The sequence below is a fragment of the Ictalurus punctatus genome, chromosome 8, assembly GCF_001660625.3.
Source record: "Ictalurus punctatus breed USDA103 chromosome 8, Coco_2.0, whole genome shotgun sequence".
Taxonomy (NCBI): domain Eukaryota; kingdom Metazoa; phylum Chordata; class Actinopteri; order Siluriformes; family Ictaluridae; genus Ictalurus; species Ictalurus punctatus.
The window spans coordinates 20201361-20228902 of record NC_030423.2 but is presented as its reverse complement, the minus strand read 5'-3'; the positions used below and the strand labels follow the sequence as shown (position 1 = coordinate 20228902).

The following is a 27542-nucleotide window of genomic DNA, read 5'->3' as shown; positions in this document are numbered from 1 at the left end:
TATTCACAGAGACCTGTATTATAGGCACTCCATATATACAGACTTTAACATGTGAAATCATTGATATGATGACATTTTCTGTAAGGAGATGTTTATTTAAGATGCATGGAAGGAGTCTCCAGTGTCAGTGCTTTGTAACAGTCTGAGATAAAGCTGTAACTTTAAGTTTTCTTCAAGAGTAAATCTTTAAGAATGTCCTCTCTCTCAGCATGCGTCACAGCAAGTGGAAAAGATTGTTCATAGTTGTTATAGCGTACGTGGTAACAGGAACTTCTAAAATAAAACTATAAACATTTTAAAAAGTATGACTTGTCATTCTTTAATAAATAAAACATCAAAATCATTGGAATTTGCTGTGGAATAAGAGGAATGATACAGTTCAGGATGGTAACAGGAACTCTGCTTTGTGTTGGTTAATTATTTTCCTATAACATCATGCCTCATTGTGTTTTATTCCTTATATAATCTTTACTGTTAATGCTACAGCATGTGACAGGATATTTGGCAAAACCTTTCCTCTTTAAGGCAGCCACTGAATTACCTTTAAGGGCTGTTTGAAAAGCCTATCTTTGAATTTATATATAAGCTCAAACCAGCACTTGTTATTGGAAAACCCTAATCAGGTCCATGTACCCCTCTGAATAATGCACTGGAACGTAAAAGACTCAGCCTGACTAAACAAACCAAAGAGAGAAATGAGCCTGTGCACTATGATTATCAACTCATCATTTTAACTCAATTTTTTAAAATTACCCTCTGGGTGCTGAGATCTTTAGCAGGTGTTATTTCAGCCCTGATCCTAAATTATCGGTTGCCCTCATGGGGAACGCCCATGATATCCCCCACCTCCCTTTTCTCCTCTTAGCCAAGCAAATAGCATCCCTTATTTGATTTCCCTTCTTTTTCCCGGTTTCACTTTGGCCTTCTTGGCTGTGCTCACGTTTTTCAGAGCTCGTCGTATGAATAGAGCTCGAACAGACGTCAAAATAAAGTTTCTTTTATGTGCTAAAGAAAGCTGAGGTGCAGAGTATTTAACCTTGGCTAGAGTAGCTGGGAAATTGCATTATTGAGAAACACAGACAGGGGTTATGAGAGGTCGGCTGCACATGGCTAGGATTTTCAGAGCAGCACTGTGTGAAAAGCCTTGAAGAGGAAAGATGAAAACATGTGGCGAGTTTTTTGGGGGCTGTGTGGAGTCAAAAGAGCTCAGAAGTAAACACGGGCTGTTATGTTTCACATGGGTCTCAAGCCTTCTTTTGGGTCAACACCATTGTTTTAAACCTACTCACTTATTCATTCAATTTCACCTACGTTTAAAGAGACTGCTGAACTGTTACATAGCTAGAGTTCACTTTGAGCAGAACCAATATTTAAAACTTTCCTTTCTTGCATTCTGACCCCAATTCGGAACTTAGACTTATACTTTCTCCAAGTCTGCATGTAGGCTTTTATATAGGTTTTGCAAAGCTATTAGACCCAGCAGATATGTTTCTATTAACATGGACATGTCCAAGATTTGAATCCTGGCAATATAATAGTCATCTGTGGCTGTGATTGGATGGATGGAGTTATTCTTATCAGTCAGAGTGACGCTAACCAGTCATAAATTCCTTGAGGACAGTGAGTACTTTACTCCGTGTGTTCAGCTGCTAATACAGAGCAGCAGCTCAAAACAATGTGGCTGATTCAAGTGTCTCGGAATAATTGGGATAGAAAAAACCCCCAAATAATAAAAGAAAACCCATAAAACATAACAAACAAACAAAATAACATTGTCAAAAGCGTTAACAACTTCTCCAAAACCACTAAAAGTGCATAGGCATACTTCCTGGTTAAACGCCTAGGGCAGGGGTGGGAAAGCTTATCCGGAAATTGCCAGTGAGGGTGCAGGTTTTCATTCCAACCAAGCAGGAGGCACACTTGATTCCACCTGTTTAATCAGTTGATCTTGGATCTTAGATTCAGGTGTGGTTTCTGCTCGGTTGGAATGAAAACCTGCACCCACACCGGCCCTTTCCAGATAAGATTGCCCACCCCTGGCCTAGAATATGTCTCAATCAGCTCCCTAGTTCACTAGTCAAAAAATCCCACAATGCACCGCAAAAACCAGGGCACATCGATGCTCACAATGTTCCATTACTATCTATGATGTCATGTTTTCTGAAGCCTCTCAGCTTGAAAAAAATGGCTGACGAACTCTCAGTCAACTTCCGACCACAAATGTAAGTAGCTTGTTATTGTTGTTGTAGCTCTCAAATGATCGCTACTTATGTTAGCGATTTTTTACTTTATTTGATGTTCTATATACGGTTTGTTTGAGTGTAAAGACTTTTTAGTGTTTAATGATTAAAAAAAAAAATCCACTAGCTGGCATACGATCGTGTTTGAAGTACCACGACAGAAATGCACGAGATATATGACATTTAAAACTTAAATATTTTTAAGGTTTTAATTTTCGGTGACGCCTTACAACAGGAGTATGTAATTGTGTTGCTGGAAACGGAGTTATTGATGTTCCCCAATGTGTAGCGAGTCTCATTCTAATGAGTGCAGCATAACATGATAAGGATTGCATATCTGTCTAAAGCCCTGTTCGGGCTGGATTAGTTTTATATGGGGCGGTGTAATACAGTTATTTCTGGTGCGTTATAGATTTTAATCCTGTCCAAATCCGTAATGTCAGTCATTTTCACAGACTGTATGTTCCATCTTATACCTTCAATAAAAGTAAGTGAAGAAATAACCACAGGTAATGTACGCATATCCCATCCGCATTGACATGTTGGTAATGATTAGATTATATCCTGTTTTTAGTATGGAGGCACTCTATGAAGCGCTCACTCTCACTCTTATCTAACATCACTGAACCCATATGGAAACCAAATATTGTTCCTAGATTAATGCAGAACGTTAATATTTAGATGACATTTTAAAAGGACATGTCAGAGAACCTACACATGAGGTAAGTCACTGAATTCCTAGCACAGGGATAGCCTACATACATACATATGGGCATCTAACCAATAACGATTAAATGCAACCTACACAGCCAGAAGCCTTACAACAAGAGGTTATAATAAAGGTCAAATCAATCAGTTTGTATTAAAGATACATGGTGCACTTTTACAAAGAACAATAAATCAACATTTCTGTGATTCAGAGATCACTTATCCCATGCGAATCGATCATAATTACAATAGACGTCCTCCAGCAACCTAGACAGACATCCAAAAATCTGATTCTTGTCTGAACAGTGCTAAAAGCAGGACTGAATACATACTTTTAACATAATGAAGCTTGCATTATATTTGAGGAAACATTTATAGTATGTTTCATTTACCTTGTTTCTCCTGAAGCCATAAAGCCAACGATGCACAGCATGTGTAAAATGATACACTAGATAAAACCACACAAAATGTGATATCGATGTCAACAACCATTTGGAATGGAGCTCTGAGCCAGGTCATATGATATGTTAGTAAGGAAATCATCTTAAACGTCTTATTAGAAATCTCATGTTTTAATATTTGGGTAGAGGTTTGGTGTTGTTGTCAAGAATGTCAGCCATGTTTTTTTTCTGCTTACAAAATATTAATAGAATATAGCAAACTTCATTCCTGAAGATTGGCTTGCATAATTTACGCAACCTTAAAATAAACTTGCCTCACTAATCTGCATATAGTACAAGTCCCATAATTGTTTTCTAATTTGGGCGGGTCATATGGTATGAATAATTATGAATTATTGCGCAAACTATGAATAATTAGCAACTTTCTAATGGATACATGTAGCCAGAATGTCTCCCTTTTCAATCTAAAGAATGCAGGGCTGTCTAAGCTTGGACTTGATTTACTCTCACCAATTGCAAACCTTTGCGATCTACTGGTTCATTGGTACATGTACTGTAGGGTTCATCAATCCAGATGTCAGTTTTTCTTGTGCCATTATGTATAGTTCTATGTGAGGCTAGAAGTCTTACAAAGGGACGTCATTCACCCGTGTTAATTAGAATATTAGGCCACACCCAGAGAGTTCTAATAGCCAGCAAGACATCAAACTCAGCTAGAGTTGAATGCTTTGTGTTTAATCATATCACATTTTTATCTTAGTGCTAAAGTACATTCTGGCTTTGCTAGATGTTGAATATCATCTAAATATGTTTTATATTTGGCATTAACATTCAGGTGTTATTAATTAGGATCAATAACATTTTTCATATCTTCTGAAGCGTGTCCAGCAAGCTAAAGTCATTTTTATTCAGAAAGCGCATCTATTAAAATAACAGATGTTAACAGCAGATGGGAGCTCAAATCAATTCGGGCTGAAAAATACATGAAATAAATAATCAAAGGAAGCACTAGAGACTTAAACACAAGCACGTTGAGGCACTACACATAAGGAAAATACAAAAGCTAAATGTAATAAAAGACACTGCACTCTGCAATACACATTGCAAGTGTTAAAACACAACAGAGCTTATGTAGACTCCTAGGCCACTGGTTTTTGGGGATTATTCCCTATTTTTCTCCATAACTGGTCATTTTGCCAATTCTTACCCACTAACTAACTAACAAGGGCGAAGTCTAGCACGTGTTCCCTCTGAGGCACTTGAAGCCAGCACAACTGTAACACACTTGGAGGGAAGTGCTATCTGCCCTCTTCTGCATACATGATCTCAAAGATGCCTACAACTGACTAGTTTCGCTCTGATTGACAGAAGAGAGAGTAACACAATCCCTCCCACCCAGAGAGCACAGCAAATTGTGCTGTGTTGTGTCATCATCGGGATTCAAAATTGTGACCTCCCAACGATAACGCTAAAATTTTTCTGTTGTGCTACTCAGGAGTCACGCTTTTAAGTTTTGAATACAGGGTTAGGTACCAACAGCTTACAGCCGAGCGATAACTGAGTAAAATCACAAACCTTAAGCCGTGGTCTTAGGCTGTTTTTCATCATTACCTCTACGAGCGGGTGCCAGTGGGCGATGGGTTTGCGCGGGTAGGTCAGCATCTCGTTCCAGTGATCTCGGCCCAGGCTCTCAGCCAGGTTCCCTACTCGACACACACCGATGATCTCATTATGGCCGACACTGTGGACAACAGAAGATTTTGATGATTTCAGACCACAGACTTTACTTTGCTATAACGCTATAAAGGTGAGTGCTGTGAGCTTCAGCTCATGAATCATACCTGTGCTTATGTTATTGTTAATGGCATATTTAAACAATTTATATTATAAGCCTGGGCTTGGGAGTAGTTTAAATACTTAAATACTGATGTCAATCAGCATAAATGTAACTGAAACCTTATTAGCTAAGTGTGATTTCCTCACACAGTCAATGTCAGTAGTTACATGTCATAGTGTTGACATGAGTCTAATTAATTCAGTTTGTAATCAGATACCTGCTGTTAAAATGTCTACAAAGTTCTTGCAACATACATCATTAAGGCTGAAGAAGAGAGAGAAGAGCGCTTACACATTCTGCATAGACAACAGTCGAGTTTTAAACAAATAAAATGTTTAAATGACCTAATAACATGATATTTAGCCAACAGACCAGAAGTGAGTGAAAGAATCACTCAGATTATTTCTCCACCAATGTGGAGAGATCAGCCAGAGTGTAGAGATTTCCCAACTTCTGTTGTACTTGTACGTTTTTTTGGTATATGGCAGTAGTTTTGCTTTTTCCATTAGTAGGTTAGGTTATAAATGTCGAGTTAGGCAAGGAGTCTTGGAGTGGAATTGGAATAAAATCTTTAAATGAATATAAATTTTCTGTATTTTCACTTTTGGGGCATAATCAGATTTTATAGTGTTAGAATACTATAGTGTCACTTTTGATTGTGATATGTGCACAAATGTGACCATGCAAAGGGTTTTTCACAAGCGATCACACGTAAAAAAGGTTCCATGTAGAAGAACTGATAAAGGTTCTGTATAGATCTGTCACATGTTTATGTTTGTTTTGGTTTCTGTTTTGGTCTTGTCTCTACCCTTCACCTGTTATTGCTTTATATCCTGATTGGTCTCACCTGTTTCAGTTCATGTTTGATTAACTTGTGTTCTTATACTCTACTGTGGCTATGTTTCAGTGTGAAGTCTTATCATGCTTTAAACCATTTTTCTTTGTTCTTGCATTATCGATGTTCCGGTTCTATGTCCTGCTTTAGATCCTCATCTGTTGTCTCGTGTATGAGTGTTGATTATCCTTATGTGTTGTTCCCGGCCTGCGTTTTGACCTATGTATGCTAAGGATTATGACACACCCTTCATAAACAGCTCACTCATTTTACACTCTTCCATCCTGCCTCTACAACTCACCACACATTAAAAGAACCCAACAACAGAAGGCATCCATCTATCCAAAGAACCCTTGAGGAACCCTGTTTTTCCAATAGTGCAGACATACTGTATGATATGTAAAAACACAGGCGGTGTAGAATTTGGATGTATGAATACAACAGTATGACATTTTGGATGTTGCCATGGAGGGTCTTGACTGTACACTTAAGTGGATCCTCATCATTAATTCAAAAAACCTGCTTCCATCAGCCTTTATTGTATTTTCTCTTTAGCAACATGCCAGTATTAAATATTTAGGCATTCTTGACATCCATTCATGTTTTCGTAAATGCAGAATTAAAGGTCAAATATAATTAGGTGCATAGAAAACTGTTCTATAGGAATACAACTGGCCAGGCTCTCGTCTGGGAAGGATGCCATAGTTCCTTCTTTCTATCAATGCAGAGCTACGGGTGGCTTTAAATGCTTCTCCCATATGCAGGGTTTCATCAGAAATGCTCTTTAACGTCCCCAGACATCCCACAGTCCATCTAGTTTGAAATCAAGTGCGCTACTTGCAGTACTTCTTGATTGAGACATTAATGTGTGTTTCCCAGTGAGCGATGCGGGGAGGCTGAATGGCCTTGAGGATGGGAGGATAGGGATGTTCACCAGATGATATCATCTCATAAAATATTCACTCTTAACAGTATTTTGTAGCTAACGGCCACACCATTTCCTTCCCTTTATCTCTCTGTGTATCTCTTCCTTTTCTTCCTTCCGTCCATTCAAGATCATACACTGGAAACAGTAATTCATAGATCCCCTCTAAATTAATGGTGGAATTTCCACTCAAGTAAAATATGTATGTTCAACAAAAAGTTAAATAATGACCAATTTTTGTTAAACTCATTAAACTGAAATACATACAATTCCAAACTTGATTTATTATTATTTAGTAACATGGACATTATATATCTATGTAAATGCTGCATAAGGCCATAATTACTTTTTAGAGTGTAGACTTATTAAATCTTATAGAATTTTATTTTTTTGTTTTATTTTTGGAAATGACATTTTCCAAACAGGGTTTGCAGTAATCAGGCCTGGTTGCGTCTAGCCCAGTTGAACCCCATTATGAATGCAGTTTCATAGATTTGGGGAATCAGTAACTATGGGGGCAAATACATTGTCATTCAAGCCCAGTTGTTATTGGATAACTTTTTTGCTTCAGTAAATAACATTATCATTTAAAAACTGTATTTTGTGTTTAATTTTTCATAGCACTGTATGTATATGGTGTTGTGCATTATGTGACATAGTACATGTAAACAAACAGCAAACAACACAGCTGCTAGCCCTACCTTTCAAAACCATTAGGACCTGTTGGTTCCAATGTACTAAATGTTATATAACTGGAACAACTGGTATTAGACGAGTGGTCAGCGGAAAAATCTGGGCAACATCTTTATGCATGATATGGATCTGTTGTTGCATGCAGAATAGAGGTCAGAGTGCATTTTTTGCTCACTCTGTAGAAGAAGAAGAGAAGTACATCTGCCACTGCTACTAAATCCTGGGTTTAGCCAAAAGATTTTTAAATGAGACGCCTCCACAGTTCTGGCTTTGACCCTGGGCAGAACTTATCGGCTTCTGAGGGGGAAAAAAAGGAAAAATCTTGGCATGGCAACTGTAGTGCATATAGGATTTCTTACCGATCATAGTCCATCACTGCTATTAACAGACTTATTTGGTCTATGTTCTCAGGAGGGACATCGAAAACTATGGCTTCGTTGTAAACGGGGTTCAGAGTGTTCCTCTTGGTAGATGTTTTTCGCTTTTTCAGTCTCCGACCGTCACACATGAGGGAGACTTTCACGTAAGGGTCTGAAATGGATCAGAAATATCAAACAGACTTTTTATTGATCAGTAAATTATTAGACATTTTATATAGACCTTGAGATTAAATGTTTTCTTGTGTTCATTGATCTGTTTGCTAAAACGTACATTTTCCCAAAATGTCAGGGTGCCATTTATTTCCGTTTTTGTGTGACAAATCCAGACAAATGTGCAAAGTGGTCAACAGAGCAAACACCTGTCCGATGAAACAAGGACATATAAGAAATGGACACCTTGTCCTCACATACTTCAGAAAAATCTGAACTACAGTCAAGTGCAAAAGTTTGTATACCCTTAGGACAAAATGCAGACTGATGTCATTTATAGCAACAAGACACTCAATGTGCTGTTTTTTTTTTTTTTTTTTTTTTTTTTTTAAATAGATGTTCATTCATTTATAGTTATGTTAGTTTGAAAGTTTAAATCTCTCTTTATGAATTTCATGAATATTATCTAATAACTTGTCTGCTCACTTGTCACTTTTACAATTGCATCCATCCTCTGTTGCAACCTCTGGGCAGTTTTTGGATTCTTCATGCCATTCTTCTTGTACCTCTACCAAATGTCTTACAGTGCATTCTTCAGATTAGTTCTGCAGTCTGAGATGGTCATGTCAAAATGCCATTTCACACAATTTTTCTGTTCATTGTCTTGTTAGAGGATACATCCACATTTCTTTTTAACATCTTGGTGTAAATTTTTATTATTTTGTTTAAAGAGGTATTTTTTCATGCAGTACTGCCCTTCAGACATGACATAAGATATTTACATGTTTCCCAGAAGACAAAATAATAACAATTTACACTGACCATCCTGTTCAAAAATGTATACCCCCCTGGCTCACCAATATTTGTAGAGGGCACTGTAGCCACTGTTGGAAAGAGATCAAATACACAGAAGATGCTTGAAAACCAAACAATGTACATGACCTGGAGGATTTTTCTGAAGAGCAGTGGGCAGTTTAACTGCTCAGGACAAACAAGGGACTCATGAACAACAATCAAAAAACATAAAAACAGTTGTTGATCATCCAGATGACAAAAGAGGTCAGATCATGATTTTGAAATGCTCTTAAATGTTAATTATGCTGTTTTTTTTTGGTTGTAAGAGAATAGATTAACATACTTTAATGTTAAAAAATGCATTTGTCAAATACTGTACATTATTGAAGTCCTTCTATTCTCAGGCTGCCTAAAACGCTCCGATTTCACCAAAGCCCCTCCTTCCGAAAAGCCCAGAGTGCTCTGACTGGCCAGCTGGCCTGTTACATTGTGATTGGCCAAAAGCCTTGCGTGTGTCGGAAAAGAAACGCCCCTTAGAGTTAGCCTTAGTGTTAGCCTCCAAGGCTTCTAAAGCAATAGTCTGTTTCACACCACACGCTGCAGCAGACCAGAATCAGTGCGTATTTTTTTCGGCATGCATGTTAATGAATGAGTGCTTTCATACCAGATGTGAGCAGCAGTGAAATGGGAGTTTCGGCATCGCATCTGTATATATAATTTTTTTTTTTTGCTGCGCTGCTCGAGCTGCCCGCGCTGAATTAAACATGTCATATAAACCATTTGAAGATACAATCACAACAGCAGCTACAATGAACGTCTCTGTCAGACCACCAACATACAATCACTTAAAATAAACTTAGGCAAATTACCAAACTTTAACTAGCAAAGTTAGCAGAGGTCTACAACTGAGCCACAACCCAAAACTCCATATTTGAACAGTCAATAGCAGATAAAATAATCAAACACAATTACAGGTTCTGATTAATCCCTTTGAGGGAAAATATGATTTTTGGGACTTTGCAGACCTTATACATGCATAAACAGATACATTACTCTCCCAAACAGAAGAAAAACATGAAAAATCTTGTCATGACTCCTTTAAGAATCAAGCGGATGTAAACCTTTGAACTGGTTCATTGGTGCAAATTCAGTTATTATTGTGTCTTGTGGACTATATGTAAACCTGTGTTATGTGAAATAGCTTATTCAGGGCAGTACTAAATAAAAAACAAAACACAAATTTTATGATCCCGCTTATTATTTATTTATTTATTTATTTATTTATTTATTTATTCATTTATTTATTAATTATTAACATTTTGCAGATTCTGCATGTAAACTTATGACCTCAACTTAAATCTTAAAAACTTAAATCTTGGGTGCCACTGATGATCACGTTTATTTTAAAGACTACTATGCAAAACGTTCACGGTAGATTTTACTTTATAGAGGCTATAAAGACGACTCAGAATACCTGAGGCTCCTGTGATGTCCATGGCTTTCAGGTTCCTGGCTTTGATGATCGTGATAGTCAGTCGGCCCGCAGTCGGAAGATAGCAGAGTGAAAACATCAGGTCACCCAAGTCAACATTATCCTGCAATATAATCACAACACACACAAATATACTCAACAACTAACCACCTCTAATGTGAGCATTATGGTTCAATCCATATGGGAACATCCACTGTCAATGCGAATGATCTCCAGTGCCTTATAATCCATCACACAACATCCTGAGACACAAATCGCTCTAAGCTCATTATCAGTACCAGATAAGCAATGACATCCACTCACACTTTCATCTGAAGGTGTCAAAAATCCAGATGACATCCCTGATTGGGGGGTAAGAAAAAAAAAGACAAAAAGAAAACACCCAGTGCTGGAATACCCAGGTGCTGGATCTATAGATGTCCTGCAGGCATGCACTGAGTTCCTCTGAGAGATTCTGATCCAATGGGGAAATCAGTGACCAGTCAGTTGTGTGGGAACATTTTCAGAGGTATTTCCCAAATCAGGGAATCCTGCACCTTTCCATGCTCTAGTTTTCCATTTCACACCCACAGGAGGAGCAGGGCTCTCTAATTAATTAACACCTCTCTTAAAATAGCACAAGTTTCACAAGAACAATATATCAAGGCTTCACAGAATTTGAGAAATGATTTGATTAAGAATAAAAAGGCAAGCATTCTATACGTATTGTATGCTACGGCTGTGTACCAGTCTGATAAACAGCAAAGATAAATAAGTATTCAGAGACCTAAGTTTTCATTATTTAATATATTCTAGTGCATACAGTGTGTAAAAAAATGTACATAAATGTAAAAAAAAACCAAACAAACAAAAAAAAAACAACAATCTACAAACCCCTGTTAAAAGTTTTTGTGATGTAAAAAAATGAAAATGGGTTGTATGGGGGTATCATTTTTGTTGTAGTTTCTACATCTTTCATTTGGATGTACAGCAAACACCCTTAAATTAAAGCTGCATGTCTGCATGTTGAGTTCAATATTTATTCAATATTTAATTTCAACTCCAATATACTGTGGTAGACAACTAAAATTACAACTAAAATTACAATTACAACTGTCCAACATGCCTGCATTACATATGAAATGTTTCATCTCCTAGGTGCTTATGACACACTGGTTGAATTCGGATATCATGGCACTGCTATCTGGTTCACTAATACTGTACCTTGATCTTGCTCTAGGTCCTGAGCCCATTTTGTCTTTACCCTCTTATGCATAGTGTTCACACTTATGAACGGTCAAATTACAATTTATGAATGGTCAAATTTTTGGAAAATAAAAGATCCAAAACACTTGAGACCATTAGTATTTGCCATATCTTTATAGAGGTTCTACACAAAATCCCAAATTAAATAAAAAAAAAATACATTTAAAAAAATCCAAATTTGACCGGTCCAAAACTTTAGTTTTGGGAAGTTTTTTTTTAAACCTCTGAAACCAGTTCTGAAATTCATATGAGATGCAGTTTAAAGCAAAAAAAAAAAAAAAAAAACCAAAAAAAAAAAAAAAACATCAGAATCTGTATATGTTTTAAAATACTGTATGCATGAAAGGGTTAACCTCAAAATGAAGTCTTGGTCTCAAAAACTATTTTATGAAAGACTCTGATTTTTAATTTGCATAATTTTGTGAAACGGAAATCTGTTTTCATGCTCTGCCTTCTGCCAGTTCTTCACCTCAGTTTGCCAAAGGCAGAAAAAGTCAGTGTCCTTGTCTATAATACAGTTTACATTTGTAAAGCATTTCACAGTGAAACTAAAACAAAGAGTCGAGTATCTGTTTTGCATCTTAGTATTATACTCTTTAGCCTTGATCTTGACCTGTCTTGTTCGCAGTTGATGAAGATCTTAGTGTCTTCAAACTTTAGATTGTCCATCTGCACTTTTACTTCCGCTGGTTCTTATCTGTGCATCAATGGAGTTACATAACAGGATGGAAGATATGGAGATATTAAAGCATGCATAAGTCGTAAATCATTGTGTGTAGCTTAAATGGCTTTCTAATGTGCACGACAGCCAGCAATAGCCCAAGCAGACAGATACCAGAACTTCAGAGCTCCTAATTATTCGCTGGTATACCTACATTAATGCAAACTGCAAAATTAGACCAGATGATAATGTTGCTAAAAGCATTTTAGAGTTCGTACTATGACTATTACCAAGAGCTTGATCGGTCTGTAGCATCTTACTGCAGTCATATGTGAAAGCTTTTGTCATGTTGGCTCTATACTGAGATCTTGAGGTACTTATACACAATACAAATATATTTCAAAAGGCCAACTTCTACTGAGATTCCGGACTCCTGCCTACCACTTCCATCTCCTGTGTGTACTCAGCGAGCTCCAAGCGTGTGTAAGGTAAATGATCCTCATTATGGGGGTTCAGGAAGGTTAGGGGAGGTTCAGGACCCTCAGGTCTTTCTTTCAGCAGGATATTTTATTTATTATCAGTAGTGAAATGTCATGGAGGGCTAGCTGCAGAGACAAGCTCATTATCAGGATGAGTCCCCCTGACTGTGCCTGTCAGACTGGGAACAACGCTTATTACCACCCAACAGGGGGGAAATGGTGCTGCAGCTGCAGTCAGGTACAATACATGTATATTCAATTATAGTCAAAAACATTTACCTACAGTATATCATTATTTGGTTTGTAAGTGCAGAGTTATTACAGGAGCTGAGAATGTCACAAAAGTTGCAAAGCTACACCAAGTTTCTACCAATTCTACCAACTGACTATTAATAAGTCCAAGATTGTTGTAGGAAGAACAAACAAAGCCACATCCATGCCTCTGCACCTGGCCAGTTAAGACTGGTTCAAACCCAAAATTAACATTGAAAAATATATAATGCTTCCAAAGTCCAGTTGTGGGGGGAAAATGGCAGCGAGCCGTTAATGTGTCAAATGAGTCGGGCCTTATCGGAGCCAAATGATTTGACTCGCCAAAAAGAACAAGAATTCATATCATTAATACAAACACTAGTCACGAAGTATAATTTAGTAACTTTGTTATTTCTTGTGCACTGTGATTAAAGACCAGGGGAAGGGTGCCTATGAAAGTACTGCCTCTAGTCTATAGTGAGCTTTCCATCGTTAGCAAAAGGGCAAGAGGGTTGCTTCGTTTGCAACAAGTTAAAAATAGAGAATGAAGCATTCATAGAGCTGCCTGCTCTATTATGATGACTAATGGGTGCCCAGGGGAGGGTTTAACTTTAGCCCAAACTGTGAGTTTTGGCTTTTCTGGAATAAAAAGCTATCAAGTTAACAACTGAAATGGAACTATATGTTATATAGCACATATACAGTCCCCTCTTGAACAGCAAGGCCATATACAGTCCCCTCTTGAACAGCAAGGCCAATTCTTTTGTTTTTGGTATGCACTGAAGACCTTTGGGGCTGAGATCGAAAGATGTATATGAAATCCTGATAGATTAGATTTTCACCTTTCATTTCCTGATATTTACAACTGGAAATTCTGATCTATTGTTTCATATTCATAATTTGATCTCAAACCCAAATGTCTTGTAGAGTGTATAGCAAAAACAAACAACCCCAAAAAAAAAAAATAATAAATTAGTCTTGCCATTTTGGCAGGGACTCTACATAATCGTTTCTATAGAAATGGTTAATTCATAGTGCCTTGTATGGTGGACACACCACATAGTCTAGACGTTTACTGAACAATTATGGAAGGAGTCTCCAAGTTCAGAGATTTGTCATTCAGTAAGATTTCCACCATAGGAAAGCCACTGGACTTTGCGCTTTGCAGTTTCTCCGTAATATTACGATGTGTGTTTTGTCTTCTTTTTAACTTCAAGAGAAAGAAAAAGAAAAAAAGAAAGAAAGAGAGGCTTTTAAGGGAGAATCTGTTTGTAGCTGTCATGATATCAGTGATAACAGGAACTAACTGCAAATGTAACTACAAATGGATAATATTTATTTTGTGTTCTTTGCTGTTGCATAAGAGGAATAAAACACCTTTGAACATGTTGCTATAGGTTGTAATGCCTCTTAACTTCAGGCAGCATCACATCACCCCGTGGTTAATACTTTCCCTATAACATCATGCCCCCAAAGTGTTTAGTGGGAAAACAAAATAATGTTTCACCAGTTTTTAACTGTGTGCAAATGTTTCTAGCACTCAGCGTCTTTGAGTGAGCTAGGCATTAATGGTTGGGACTTGAGAATCCAGCGCTCCTCTCAGGGTCGCTAATTCAATCACGCCCTTCCGTCTGTAGACTATAGGATAACAGTCGCCTCCATTCTCATAAGCACTTAAATCAAGTCAGCGGTGAAATTATGGTCACTCGCACGCTGTCAATGAGATTACAGCACGGTTGTGCAGAGGTTCAATATTGGCTGAGAGAGAGTGCAGGCAGTCCATCTTTGGTGATTATCTGGACTCACAAGTCCCTCTGGAGCGCCTCTAACATTTCTTTTCTGTTTTAAGAGCCCCTTAAAGGTATACGTCATCCTAAAATACTGACACTGACTGCTAAGTGTAAATGAATAGAGGTATGTAAGAATATAAATGTAACCATGCTAACTTGCCATCACTGACTGTTAGCCAACTTTTGTTCTGCACAACAGTGAAAGGTATGTTTCTTATGTGACCTAATGAATATGTCTGTGGTTATATGATTTATTAAACAGGCATCTGTTCTATTCCTTGAAGTCAAAATAGCAAGCAACCAATCATACTTCTATTGATTTTGTCATTGTCATAATATACAGTAAGTAATGATGTAATAATGCATACAAAGCTGTTTATCGAGACGAAGCATTAAATGACATTTTAGACTATAAAAAATGTGTGTATATGCAAAACCTAGAACTGGAATGCAAAAAAAGTTTACTGAACAATAAACAACATTAGCACAAATTTCGTAAATCATTATTGTACTATGGAACAAAAGACCATATTTTAACCTCACTAAATTGTACTGTGTTTCTCAACAAAACATAGGTAAAAATATTTCACAGTTCAAATTCTCAGCCCAAAGAATGTGACTAAAGTAGTTATTAGCATTCAGCTAGTTTTTAGGGACAGAGTAATCAATGCTAGCTAACATTTCAACAATTATGAATAAAACTGTTAGTTAGCCTTAGCTAGCCCTAATTACATTTCTTGATTTCTAGGTGAAAGAGGCTCGAATTTGCTTTCAGCAACTAAAATCAGTGTGTGATTTGAAGCGTATTTTTCTTTTGTGAATGTATGTTTTACTTTAAGTAAATTTACCAGTTCACACTTTTCTAACTTCAGTTTCAGTAAAAAGAGTTAGTTGAAACATCAACTTTTACTAGAATTTTTTTTTTTTTGCTTTTACTTGAGTAATGTCATGACCAAACAATGACAGTGTATGGTCCAAGTGACGCCAAATTGGAAAAAGGTATGAAAAACAGGCCAAGACAAACAAAAAGGCAAGCAACCAGTGAACTAATCCAAAAAGCCAGGCAAAAAAAAAAAAAAAAAAGGAAACATGATAAAAAAAATATCTGAAATTCAAAAAAACCTGAATTTCTAACAGTTAATAACAAATGGCTCTGAACTGCACAAATTAAAGTACTTCACAAGTATTTATAATGTTCACAAGCATTTATAGAGTTTCGCTGAATGAGGAAGTGGTGTGAATCAGGTGAGATTGCTCACCTGTTAAGTAGGTTAGTACTCAGGTGACGGGGACCTCTAGTGGTTTGGAGTGAGATTGTCAAACGTACCCATGAAAAGTAAAGAATTTTCGGGACTATCCAGAAGCCTTAATATCACTTAGCATAGTGTCATGTTGTTGCTGAATCACTGATGCAAATGTAACAAGATTACATCTTAGCGCAGTATATACTAGTACTGCAAAGAGTGTAACATTTAATGTCTTTGTACAAATGTGCGATTAGAGTTCCTGTATAAATGTCATCACATATCTCAGGGCAGGAAAATATCCTTAATGTAGAGGTTAACATTCCTGACAGCTCATTCAGTAGCAGTAAATCATCCCGATTGACCTTTTACTCCTCCATCAATATCTGTCTCTGTGTCTCCTTCTCTCTAGCTGGAAGAAATGGATTGACCTTTACATACATTAACTAGCTTGGGTTTTATTTATAGTTGGCCAGAGGATTATAAGACAAATGCTACTGATCAAACACAATGATTTACATGCAGCACAACACTATTATGTATTTTGGGTTTGGATTTGAAATGACATATAGGAAATTATTTGTTATTTCTGAACACATTTTGATGTCTTTAATTTAACTCATGCCAACTCCAAGTCAAATGCAGATCCCATTTTTAACAATACAAACTACGGATCAAAGCTTATCTATGCCAATAAAATTGACTAGACCAGATTAGTGGAAATACAAGGATAAATGCTCCAAAAACCTAGAAACAGTTTCCAATAATGTAAACAGAGTACAAAGTAAACAGTCAGGTAAACACAGATTTGTCAGAGGGCTGTTGCCATTAGAGACCTTGAATGTAACAGACAGTTTAATGTTCAGGCTTAATTCAGAAATGTCAAATATCACTGTGGCAGAGTTGCATCTAAAGCCGGTTTTACTGTAGACTTTAATATTATATCTTGTCACACTGAGATGATCCCAATAACATCTTTGCCAAATTCTATAATACACTGTGTGATAACTTGCTCTCCATGTTGATGAAAATCAGTAGACCCTCTAATGATAGATGGGACTCATGTGCTTCATATGCTGTCCATGAGCAAATCAGAGATCCAAATCTAGTCCTGTTTTTATGATCACTGGTAGGATTTAGAACCTAATCCATTATTGCTCTCTAATTAGGTTAATGCTAGTTGCATGGGTCACAATGTGCAAAATAAATGATTAATAATTAATGACTAGTCTAACATTTACATGTACTATGCCAGAATTTCTAATCTTAAACAGACATTCTTATACAATCCAGCCAGCCACAAGTCTGATGTTGGTCATATCTCCAATATAGCTTTTATCAAAAAAGTATTTTTTGAGTATGACTAAGCTAGCAAGCAAAAGCAAACAAGGAAAAGAAAGCTAACTTAAGCAGTGAATGCAAAATAGCAAGCGAAAGCTAACGTAATGACTGAAAGCAATCTAAAACATGAAAGACAACCTATGATATATAAGTAAGCTTAGGCAGGGAAAGCAAACTAGTGAGTAAAAGCTACCCTAGTGAGTAGATGCTAAGCTAGGCAGTGAACACAAACTAGCAAGTGACAGCTAACCTAGTGAATCAAAGCAAACTAGTAAGTGAAAGCTAACATACAGGGTAAATGCTACCCTAGGTAGTGAAAGCAATTTAGCAAGAGAAAGCTAAACTAGTGAATGAAAGCAAACAAGCACACAAAAGCTAACCTAGTGAGTAGAAAGTAACCTAGTGAGTGAAAGCAAACTACCCAGCAAAAGCTAATCTAGTAAGGAAAAGGTAACCTAGGCAGTAAACACAAACTAGCAAGCAAAAGCTAATCTAAGGAAAAGGTAACCTAGGCAGTAAACACAAAATAGGAAGCAAAAGATAACCTAGCAAGTGAAAGCAATGTGAATTGCTTCACAAAATGATGAGCATAACTTATTGTAATAACTTTATAGTTCTCCCAACAGGGCGATACAGTGGTGCTTGAAAGCTTGTGAACCCTTTAGAATTTGCTACTTATCTGCATAAATATTACCTAAAACATCATCAAATTTTCACACAAGTCCTAAAAGTAGATCAAGAGAACCCAGTTAAACAAATGATATACAAATATTATACTTGGTCATTTACTTAATAATTTATTCAAATGATCCAATATTTCATATCTTTGAGTGGGAAAAGTATGTGATTCTTTGCTTTCAATATCTGGTTTGACCACCTTGTGCAGCAATAACTGCAACTAAACATTTATGGTAACTGTTGATCAGTCCTGCACATCGGCTAGGAGGAATTTTAACCCATTCCTCAATGCAGAACAACTTTAAATTTGGGATGTTGGTGGGTTTCCTGACTTGAACTGCTTGATTCAAGTCTTTCTACAACATTTCTATTAGATTTAGGTCAGGACTTGACCATTCCAAAACATTAACTTTATTCTTCTTTAACCATTCTGTGATAGAACAACTTGTGTGCTTAGGGCCATTGTCTTGTTGCATGAGCCACTTTCTCTTGAGATTCAGATCACGGCCAGATGTCCTGACATTTATCGTTAGAATTTGCTGGTATAATACAGAATTCACTGTTCCATCAATGATGGCAAATCATCCTGGCCCTGATGCAGCAAAACAGGCCCAAATTATGATACTACCACCACCATGTATCACAGATGGGATAATGTTCTTATGCTGGAATGCAGCGTTTTAATTTCTCCAAATATAGCCCTTCTGATTTAAACCAAAATTCTATTTTGGTCTCATCAACCCACACAATATTGTTCCAGTAGACTTCTGGCTTGTCCAAATGATCTTTAGCAAACTGCAGAGGGGCAGCAATGTTCTTTAAGGAGCACAGTGGTTTTCTCCTTGTATTTTCCTCAATAAATAAATAACGAAGTATAATATTTGTATCTAATTTGTTTAATTGGGTTCTCTTTGTCTGCTTTTAGGATTTGTGTGAAAATTTTATGATGTTTGATGTAATATTTAAGCAGATGTATAGAAAATAAATTCAAAACGGGTTCACAAACTTTCAAGCACCACTATATATCAATCAATCATGCTAATTTGAATATTAGACCATGCCCACCTCAATTATCTGAGCAGTAAATTCAGCTCGGGTTTAAGCGATGTTTCATCATATTTATTGTTTTAATTGTTTCATCTAATCTTTGTTGAATATTTGATATAAACACTTAACCTTGGTATCATACAAATGTTTTAGTATTTACCATATTTTCTGAGGCTCTCTGCACTACATTACTGCATGATTCTGAGCTGAGCAGTCTTGTTTTCATTTCTAAATGCGAAGATTAGAAGGATAGTAATGATGTGCACAGAAACTTAACCCCAGCAGTGAGGACTCTGTAGCAAGAGTATGAAAAGCAAACATTTTCTTCTTCTTTATAGACTTATTGTCTTCACCTTTCAAAAGAACAGGGAACTACTTTCCTCTGTAGTATTACCACAGGGGTTCTTAATGCCCATGTGTGCCCTGTGACTGTGTAAAGGAAACCACATACAAATTTCATATATCCTCTAGTTTGAATTCTTCTATAGACCACTTGCACACTTTAATCAACACATTCCGACTACTTATGTCTAATATCATAATTCTTTCACTCCACGTCTACATGGAGATATGAATCCTACTCCAAAATGTAGATTTTAATGAAAGATAACAAAGCTCTGTTGCATGTAGGACATCATATACATAATCAGGTCTCTTGAAAATGATTTATGCATTTATGTACATACTCTGGCTGGTCTAATGTCCCAACAGATCTGACCTATATATGAGCGCTGGAAAGGCCTCGGATGCTTTCCGTCACTTTGATGCAAACCTCTGGGATCTGAAGTAAGATTCCACTGGTGGTTTAGTTGCAACACTTTAAAATCAAACCTAGCGTAACTACAGGACAGGGGTGTAACAGTGTCACAATTAGTCAAAGAGTATGGTTACTTACACTGCTGACTTTTTTCAAAATACAGATTAAAATGCATTTGTCATGTAATGTCTACCCCTTTTGCATTTTAACCCGATCAAGATGCTTAGTGATTCTCATCCCTTTTGTGTCTTGTTTTGCTATCTTTCCCTCTGGACTTGCCCTAAATCACACTACAGCAACCTTCATTTCTGCACCAGCCAGCTGTGGTAGAAACTGGACTGTACGTTTACGCAGGGTTTCACTATAACCACCAAGCACTTAGAGGAAAAAAGCTATCATGTGCTGTGTAATCTGCTACTGCTTTAAACACGTTACATGACATTGCTACCTCTGCTGCTGTTCCTAGAATGTTCCTAACTTCATCATATCCTATGTATATCAAACACACAGAAGAAAATGGTGTTGTTGACCAAGTGTAAGATATTTTATGGAAAAGTTATTAGACTGTATATAAAAATATGCAAAGATATTGTAAAAGATCTTCCTGTCATTTTTAACCAACGGCTTCAGTGATGCTGTGATACCATGATATTTTTAGACTAGGTTATCATACCATGAATATTTCAAACACCCCTACTATGCTCTTGTATGTTTCACTAATGCTAACAGATGCTTAGGGGTGAGCCATCAATGCTGGATGAGTGCAAATGACAGTACTGACATATGTTCAGGAAACTAGCCAAATGTTTTTAATAAGAGGCCTGCGTAATCAGACGTGGGCGGATTTTTTAAGTAGATATCCTCCTTCCCTGATTGCTCTAAAGCTTAATAAAACATAAAAAATATGTAGATGGTTACTGATGCCACTAGGGAAAAAAGGTGATTGGTATTTGCATAGGGTTTGGCTTGATGGGCAAATTAATAACCATGCTGGCACATTTCCAAAGGAACAATGCATCCTTGCTTATCTCAGTTAGAAACCATTAAACAAGAGCATCATCCATTTCCTTTTAAGAGCTTCATGGACCAGGAACTATCCTAATGGGACAGAAACAGCAACTTTAAATGCAGCGATCACCCTTTAAGTATATCTGAACTACCATTCAGTATGATATATATGACCATACCGTGACATGTTAGAGACTTGATGGTGCATCCCAGTGTAAGATGTGTTATGCTGTTCAGGTAAATAACTTTGAGTTGTTGTTATGGTGAGAAAATTATGCCATCCCCAAGCCCCTGATGTTACGGAATCTTGGCTACAGACCAGCAGCTTTTTTGGTGCTGAGAAACAACTCAACTGTTGTTGTAGCAATATGCAGAACAGTTTGAAATCAAGCACCAGTCTGGGATTCAGCGCCTTGTTCATGGCTAACAGAGAACTCGTGATGAACCCTTGAGCAAGACTCTTAACTCCTAACGGCAAAGCTCTGTAAAAATGTACACTCTTCAAAAAAACAAAAAAAACAAAACAAAAAAAAAAACCAAAGGTTAAATCTAGAACCTTAGGGCTCTTTGGTTTGGTTTGTTTAGAACCTCTTTAGAAAGCTAGAAACGTCAGATGCTGAAAGAACCCTTTTTTCTAATTCAAACAGAGTATATGTTTGGATTTTATTTTGCCTTAAAGCATTTCAAATGAATACATTTTAACACCTGAAATTCTAATCTTATCAGTTATTCATCTGAAAGGATCAGTAATAATGTGGGAAAATCTAGTAAATACTAATAGGTAAGCTATCATGCATGTTTATGCAGTGTAATGCTTTTCAAAAGATGTGAATCTGGAAGGGGTCATTCCATCTCATGTGGTCCAATACAGGTTGCTTGACCATTTTAAATTTTCCAATTTTTTTTTGAGGGATTACCTCTAATCTGTGGTAGTTCAAACTCAAATTTGTACGGCAGAGTGCTACTATAGAGGACTTATTTCTGTGAAAATTTCTGAGTTGTATCTGTCCCCCACTAGAAATATTCAACCCAAATTTTGGGGGAATTATAAAAAAATCTTTATCACCCCATAAAAAAAGAAAGAACAATCAAACCTGTAATGTTCTGCATACACACTATACTTACCTAGGTACCCCCTAAAAAATTAGACTTAGACTATTCTCATTATAAATTGATCATTATAATTAATCTTGAGCATTACATTTGGACTTAAGTTTTTGGTCTAAGGAAAATGTTTATATGTATATGTACCTTGTAATGTACTCTAGAGATCAGTTTTTGTTCCAAGGAGCTAGACCCATCCTGAGCCAAGATACTGAGGATTCCATAAACAGCTGTATAACCTAAATTTGTTGGGTCACAAAGATGGCCATCATAGTTAAAACAAGTAAAACAACAAAAATAAATAAATAAATAAGTAAATAAAAATGGTGGTTTTGCAACCAACTTTACAATTATTGGACAACTCGAGATGGACTGACAGAAAGTACAACTCCATTACGCAAATTATAGATGATTTATTAATTAAACTAAAGTAAATGATTAGGGCTGTCCCTAAATGTGTTCATGCCATTAACAAGGATGCTAATTAATCACATTTTGTGTAATTCTACACTAAACAAAATCTTATATTAAACTCTGTTCACTTCAACACAGTTAATTATTTAAGAGCAAAGTACACCAAAAAAAAAACACTGTAAAAAATTGTTGTCTGAGCTGGTCATACTCAACGACTATGTTTACTTGCACATCAAATTCTGTTTAATGTCTATATTCGGTCACAGCCATACAATGGTTGATGCGTACAGGCATCGGAATATTCCTGTATACACGGTTGTTGTAAGTATGCCAGTCTACACATGCGCCTTTCTTTTCCTGCTGTTATTTCCCAGGAGATGCTGCCATTACTACCCACAATTCCTTGCAGACTGAGCATGCGCATACATCTCCTTTCAGTGGATTTTTCTGAAATTTGTTTTACATGCAACAAATTTCAGATTAAAACAGGCATATTCCATGGGTGGGAATATGAATTCAGGGAATCAGAATATAAATTTGTATGATTTTTAATATTAAATGATTTTTAATGATTCTTAGGGTTATGTTTTAAGAGGTACAAGGGCTAAATATCACGCCAATCACCCGTGATCACCCAATCACTCAATATTCCCATCAAGCCTGTGCAGCTACCATGTAAAACACATATAGTGGGGGAAATAAGCATTGGACCCGTCAACATTTTTTAACCTAGCTGATATTAATTTGAACAGATTAGCGGTATAATTACTTAAAGATTTCAGCTGGTTCCTTGCCTTACTTTGCCTTGGAGAACTGCTTTTTCTTAGTGTGTTCAATACTTTTTTCCTGTGTCATTCCACTTTATTACACATAACTTTATTTAAAGACTTTAATGTTGCAAATTCTTTATATTTCCAGATTGCTTGAGTTAATACTGATGTCTGGTGAAAATTTCATGTGAATAGCCTCATTGGAAAAATATTTACTGAAAAAAATGTTGATGTGACCAATACTTATACAGTACACAAGCATCAGTAAACATCCACATACTTTTATTTTCTTGAAGCATAAGGGCGATCAGGGAAGGGTTGATATCTAGCTTTGTTTCTACAGTTCTACCTGAATCCTGTTGAACCTTGTTTGATTGAGGTTCTGCAACACTTATTACCCACAGTTACACACAATCCTCTGTGGTACAAATGGTTAGGACGACTAACAAGCTGAAGGCAGGAGCCTGTGACACTAATTGGCTGAGCTGTCACATTCGCCGAACCTACCGAGCTCTCATTAAAAGAAATCTTGTGGGTAAACTGCTCCTAAATGTTTATACGGCATATTGTTTCAGTTCGGAATGCGTCCTTTGAAAAAAACCTGACACCTCTAAGCACCCAGAGTCTCATTACAGACCCATTATACTTCAGATGTTCACAGTCCACAGTGGCATAACGCTGAGAGCTGCTAGCTTCACATAAGTGCAATTATCATAATTTCATGGCCAGTGCTTAACAAGGACGCGATTGAGAAAGCCACAGTGACTTGGCCTAATAATCATGAACGATGATAATAATGAAGAAATAATAAAGAAACAAACCTTTTAAACGCTGCCCTTCAAGCAATAGCAAAATAAATAAATAAATAAATAAATAATTTTTTTAAATGACACTCCTATTTCCTTTTCTGTAAACCCTCAGCGCTCGTTTGAGCACGGATCTCAGATTCATTCAGAGCTTTGCTTCCTTTTAATGTGAGCTTGCCTGCAGATTAGTGACCTCATTTCCTGTAATTGAGACTAAAGACCGTCCTAACACATATATTCAAATGCTACACGGAACATTTGCAGCCTTTTACAGGACCACCAATGATGCAGTGATTGAAGATGTGCTTTGGATGTACGTTATATGCTTTCGCTCCAGTAATTAACCTCTTCATGATGCCACATAGTGACTATTCCTTCGTAGCGGTGCGGCTCTAAGCTGCGCACACTCTACACAAAGCCCTTCAGCAGTTATCAATCTGGTTGTAATAACTCCACGCAGGCATCAGCTGGCTTTGCTGCTGAGGCAACACACCTTCTCCGAAAGGTTATTTTAAAAATCGGATGAGAATATAATTAAGAAGATTTGAAGCACCCTTTCTTATGTTTGATCCAATTATGCATCGATTCTTTTGGGTGCTGCTGTCATAGTATGCAAGTTTGTTTGTTGTTTGTATAATTATACCTGGCACTTTTATCGATGCACAAATCCGTCCTATTGATTTCCAATAAGAGTCAGAGACTAAGACGTGGCCGGATGATAACGTAACTTTGACGCCGTCACGACAGAGCAGCTTTATTAAAATCAATATATGATTTATGCAGGAGCCAAACACTCCTAATAAAAACTTAAAAGGAAATGTTCTTGAGAAGCTGTTTTTCTGCTCTTAGATCCATCCATCCGTCCATCTTCTGTACCGCTTATCCTTTACAGGGTCATGGGGAGACTGGAGCCTATCCCAGGTGACTCTGAGCACAAGACAGGGGACACCCTGGATGGTGTGCCAACCCATCACAGGGCACAATTACACACACTCTCATTCACACATTACAGACAATTTAGAGATGCAAATCAGCCTACAACACATGTCTTTGGTCTGGGGGAGGAAACCAGAGTACCTGGAGTACATACAAGCTCTGTGCACACATGGCGGAGGCGGAATTCGAACCCTCAACATATGAGGCAAACGTGCAAACCACTAAGCCACCATGCCCCACTTCATAAATGCAAAAGTACGTAATCAGTAGTTGGTTTTAAAAAGCCTATTTTTGGCTTTTGAGAAATAAGATTTTTAATAAATTTCCTTATGTTCTAACTAAGCTAACTAAGCTAAGACCCAACATTTGTTTTATTTTTTTGACACCTTATTGTGACGGTGTATGTTTCATTCAAACAGTAGCACTGAATGCTCAAAACAGTGTTCATGAGGAACTAGACCACATTTTCACTCTATCATCCAGAGATCATGAGTTTGAATCATGATGATGTCACAGATCATCGGGCCGAGCTTTCAGGGAGAAAGGGCATATACTCTCATACTCTCTCTCCCCTATCAATCATTAGCCAGTCATTGGCGTATGTGAGCTCAGCTGCAGTCAGCTGGCTTCACGTGTCTTGGAGGAAGTACGTAATAGCCTTCACCCTCCATGGTCTGTAGCTGTCATATGATAGGGGAGGCCTAACTGGAGGTTAGAATTGACCATCAGAAAATCAGGGGGAAAACAAAAAAACTGCAGTATTCATTTTTTATGGTGCTTGCATCAGAGGTGTGATCGTGTGGTGACTATTTAATAGAAAATTTACCACAGTAGTATTCACTTGCAATTTTGAGAAACTTTCTAATTATGTTACAAAAGACATTCTTTTGAAAAATGTTCTTAATATAACACGCCTTGTCAAATTGGTTTCTACAAATGTAATACTTGCCCTTCAGATGTATTCATTTACACACACAATTACATCAATTTGTAATAGAACACATCCTGTATTTAGTTATAAGTCCTAGTTATACATAATTTGCATATTCATTAAGGAAAGCACTCAAAAAAGGTAGGCTATTTTGCTGATTTGAAACACAATCCTTTACATACTCACTTAATATATCAGCTAAGACTTTTTTTTTTTTAACTGTTCTTAAGTTTGTACGTTATTACACTCTCTGTGAACTTGGAGAGGATCATGACCCTCAGTTTGTGGAAATGTGGAAAAGTTTAGCGAACTAAGCATCAGCTCTAGATCCATAACTTAAATCGAAGAAATGACCTACCCCAGTGACGTAGAGAATATCTCTGCAAATTTTTGTCTCCCCTGGGAAGTCTGGCAAATCCAGGAAGTTGTCCACCACTACTTGGCCAATGAGATCATGGCGTGAGAAGCGGTCAAAATCATAGACGCTGAAGTGCAGCTTACGGGCATGCAGCTCGCCGTACACCACAGGGAATAAGAAGACCTCGTCGAACACAGGGTTGAGGGTCTTGCGGTGCACTTTGGTCTGATGCTTGGTCTTGCGCTCAGGCAGTAGATAGATCTTTACGTATGGATCTGACGTCCCCGAGAAGTCCTTGGCGGGCAGATCCTCAGCTTTGTGGATCTTCACAATCAGTTGTTCCAGGCCACAGTCATACTTTAGGATAAAGTGTAGACGGCCACAGCTGTCCGCTCTCCTACTGTCATCGGTGTCCACCGAGCGCTGTTTGTACAGCTCCGGCTTAATCCGGCCCAGACCCGGCCCGGATAAGGATTCCTGTCTCTGGAACTGAGCTGGGCTGAACTCAGGGCTCGTGAGGTTCATTTGCCTCCGAATGGAGTTATGCCTGCAGGAAGAAAACCAGCACGTGCACTTCTGTTAGTTATTTACAATCCTCCATGTCAAGAAATCTTGTTAAGCTTCTTAAGTTTTATTATTCTAGCGGAAGCATAACATCGGTAAAGCTGAAAAAAAAATGACTAGATACAATATATCTAGTCTATGCCCATAGATCTATGACCACAGAGCAAAATAAAGATTTATTTATTTTTTCCTCAAAGAAAGACATATCTGTTGAGTTGCTTCCTGTTGCAGAAGAGGAAGCCAGGGGGTATACTGTAACTAAACGTATTCAGCTTAGTGTTTTCAAATATTCGCTACACATTACAGTTTGTAATACAAGCCATAAGTGTTCCTTTTAAGTGAAGGGTGTTGTAAAAAAAAAAATACTTTTATCCAAAAAATAATTAATCGGTAGTTGGTATGTAATTTAATGTAGTTTTGCACTGGATATTCACATGTTTTGGCAGCATGTCCACTATTTAGCTAAGCACTGTAACATTACAGAGGCAGCCATTTTGGACAACCTGAATCTCTTTCTCTGGAGCCAGCCTAAAGCTAAAGTTTGCTGGAAATGTTCCAAGCTGGAAATTATGCAAATTACATCATGACTCCATGTTTAACATAAAATTTTAAATACACCTCCATGTATTTACTATTCACAATTGCTATTAAAAAAAAACAAAAAAAAACAAGTCCAATACCTTAATGACAAGGTTTAAAGC

At 37.2% G+C, this 27542-nt stretch overlaps 1 protein-coding gene across 2 annotated transcripts in view; it reads right to left on the bottom strand.

Annotated features, from left to right (window-relative positions):
• syt9b (synaptotagmin IXb) overlaps positions 1-27542 on the bottom strand; it is a 59682-nt gene that overhangs the window by 2700 nt on the left and 29440 nt on the right. Inside the window, exons 3-6 of one of the 2 annotated variants that reach the window (XM_017473442.3) lie at positions 26278-26824; positions 10439-10559; positions 7999-8170; positions 4925-5090 (exon numbers count right to left, since the gene is read on the bottom strand). In XM_017473442.3, the coding sequence (XP_017328931.1) occupies positions 4925-5090; positions 7999-8170; positions 10439-10559; positions 26278-26824 (1006 nt within the window). The remainder of the gene's footprint in view (positions 1-4924; positions 5091-7998; positions 8171-10438; positions 10560-26277; positions 26825-27542) is intronic. The other variant, XM_017473443.3, reaches the window with a different exon arrangement.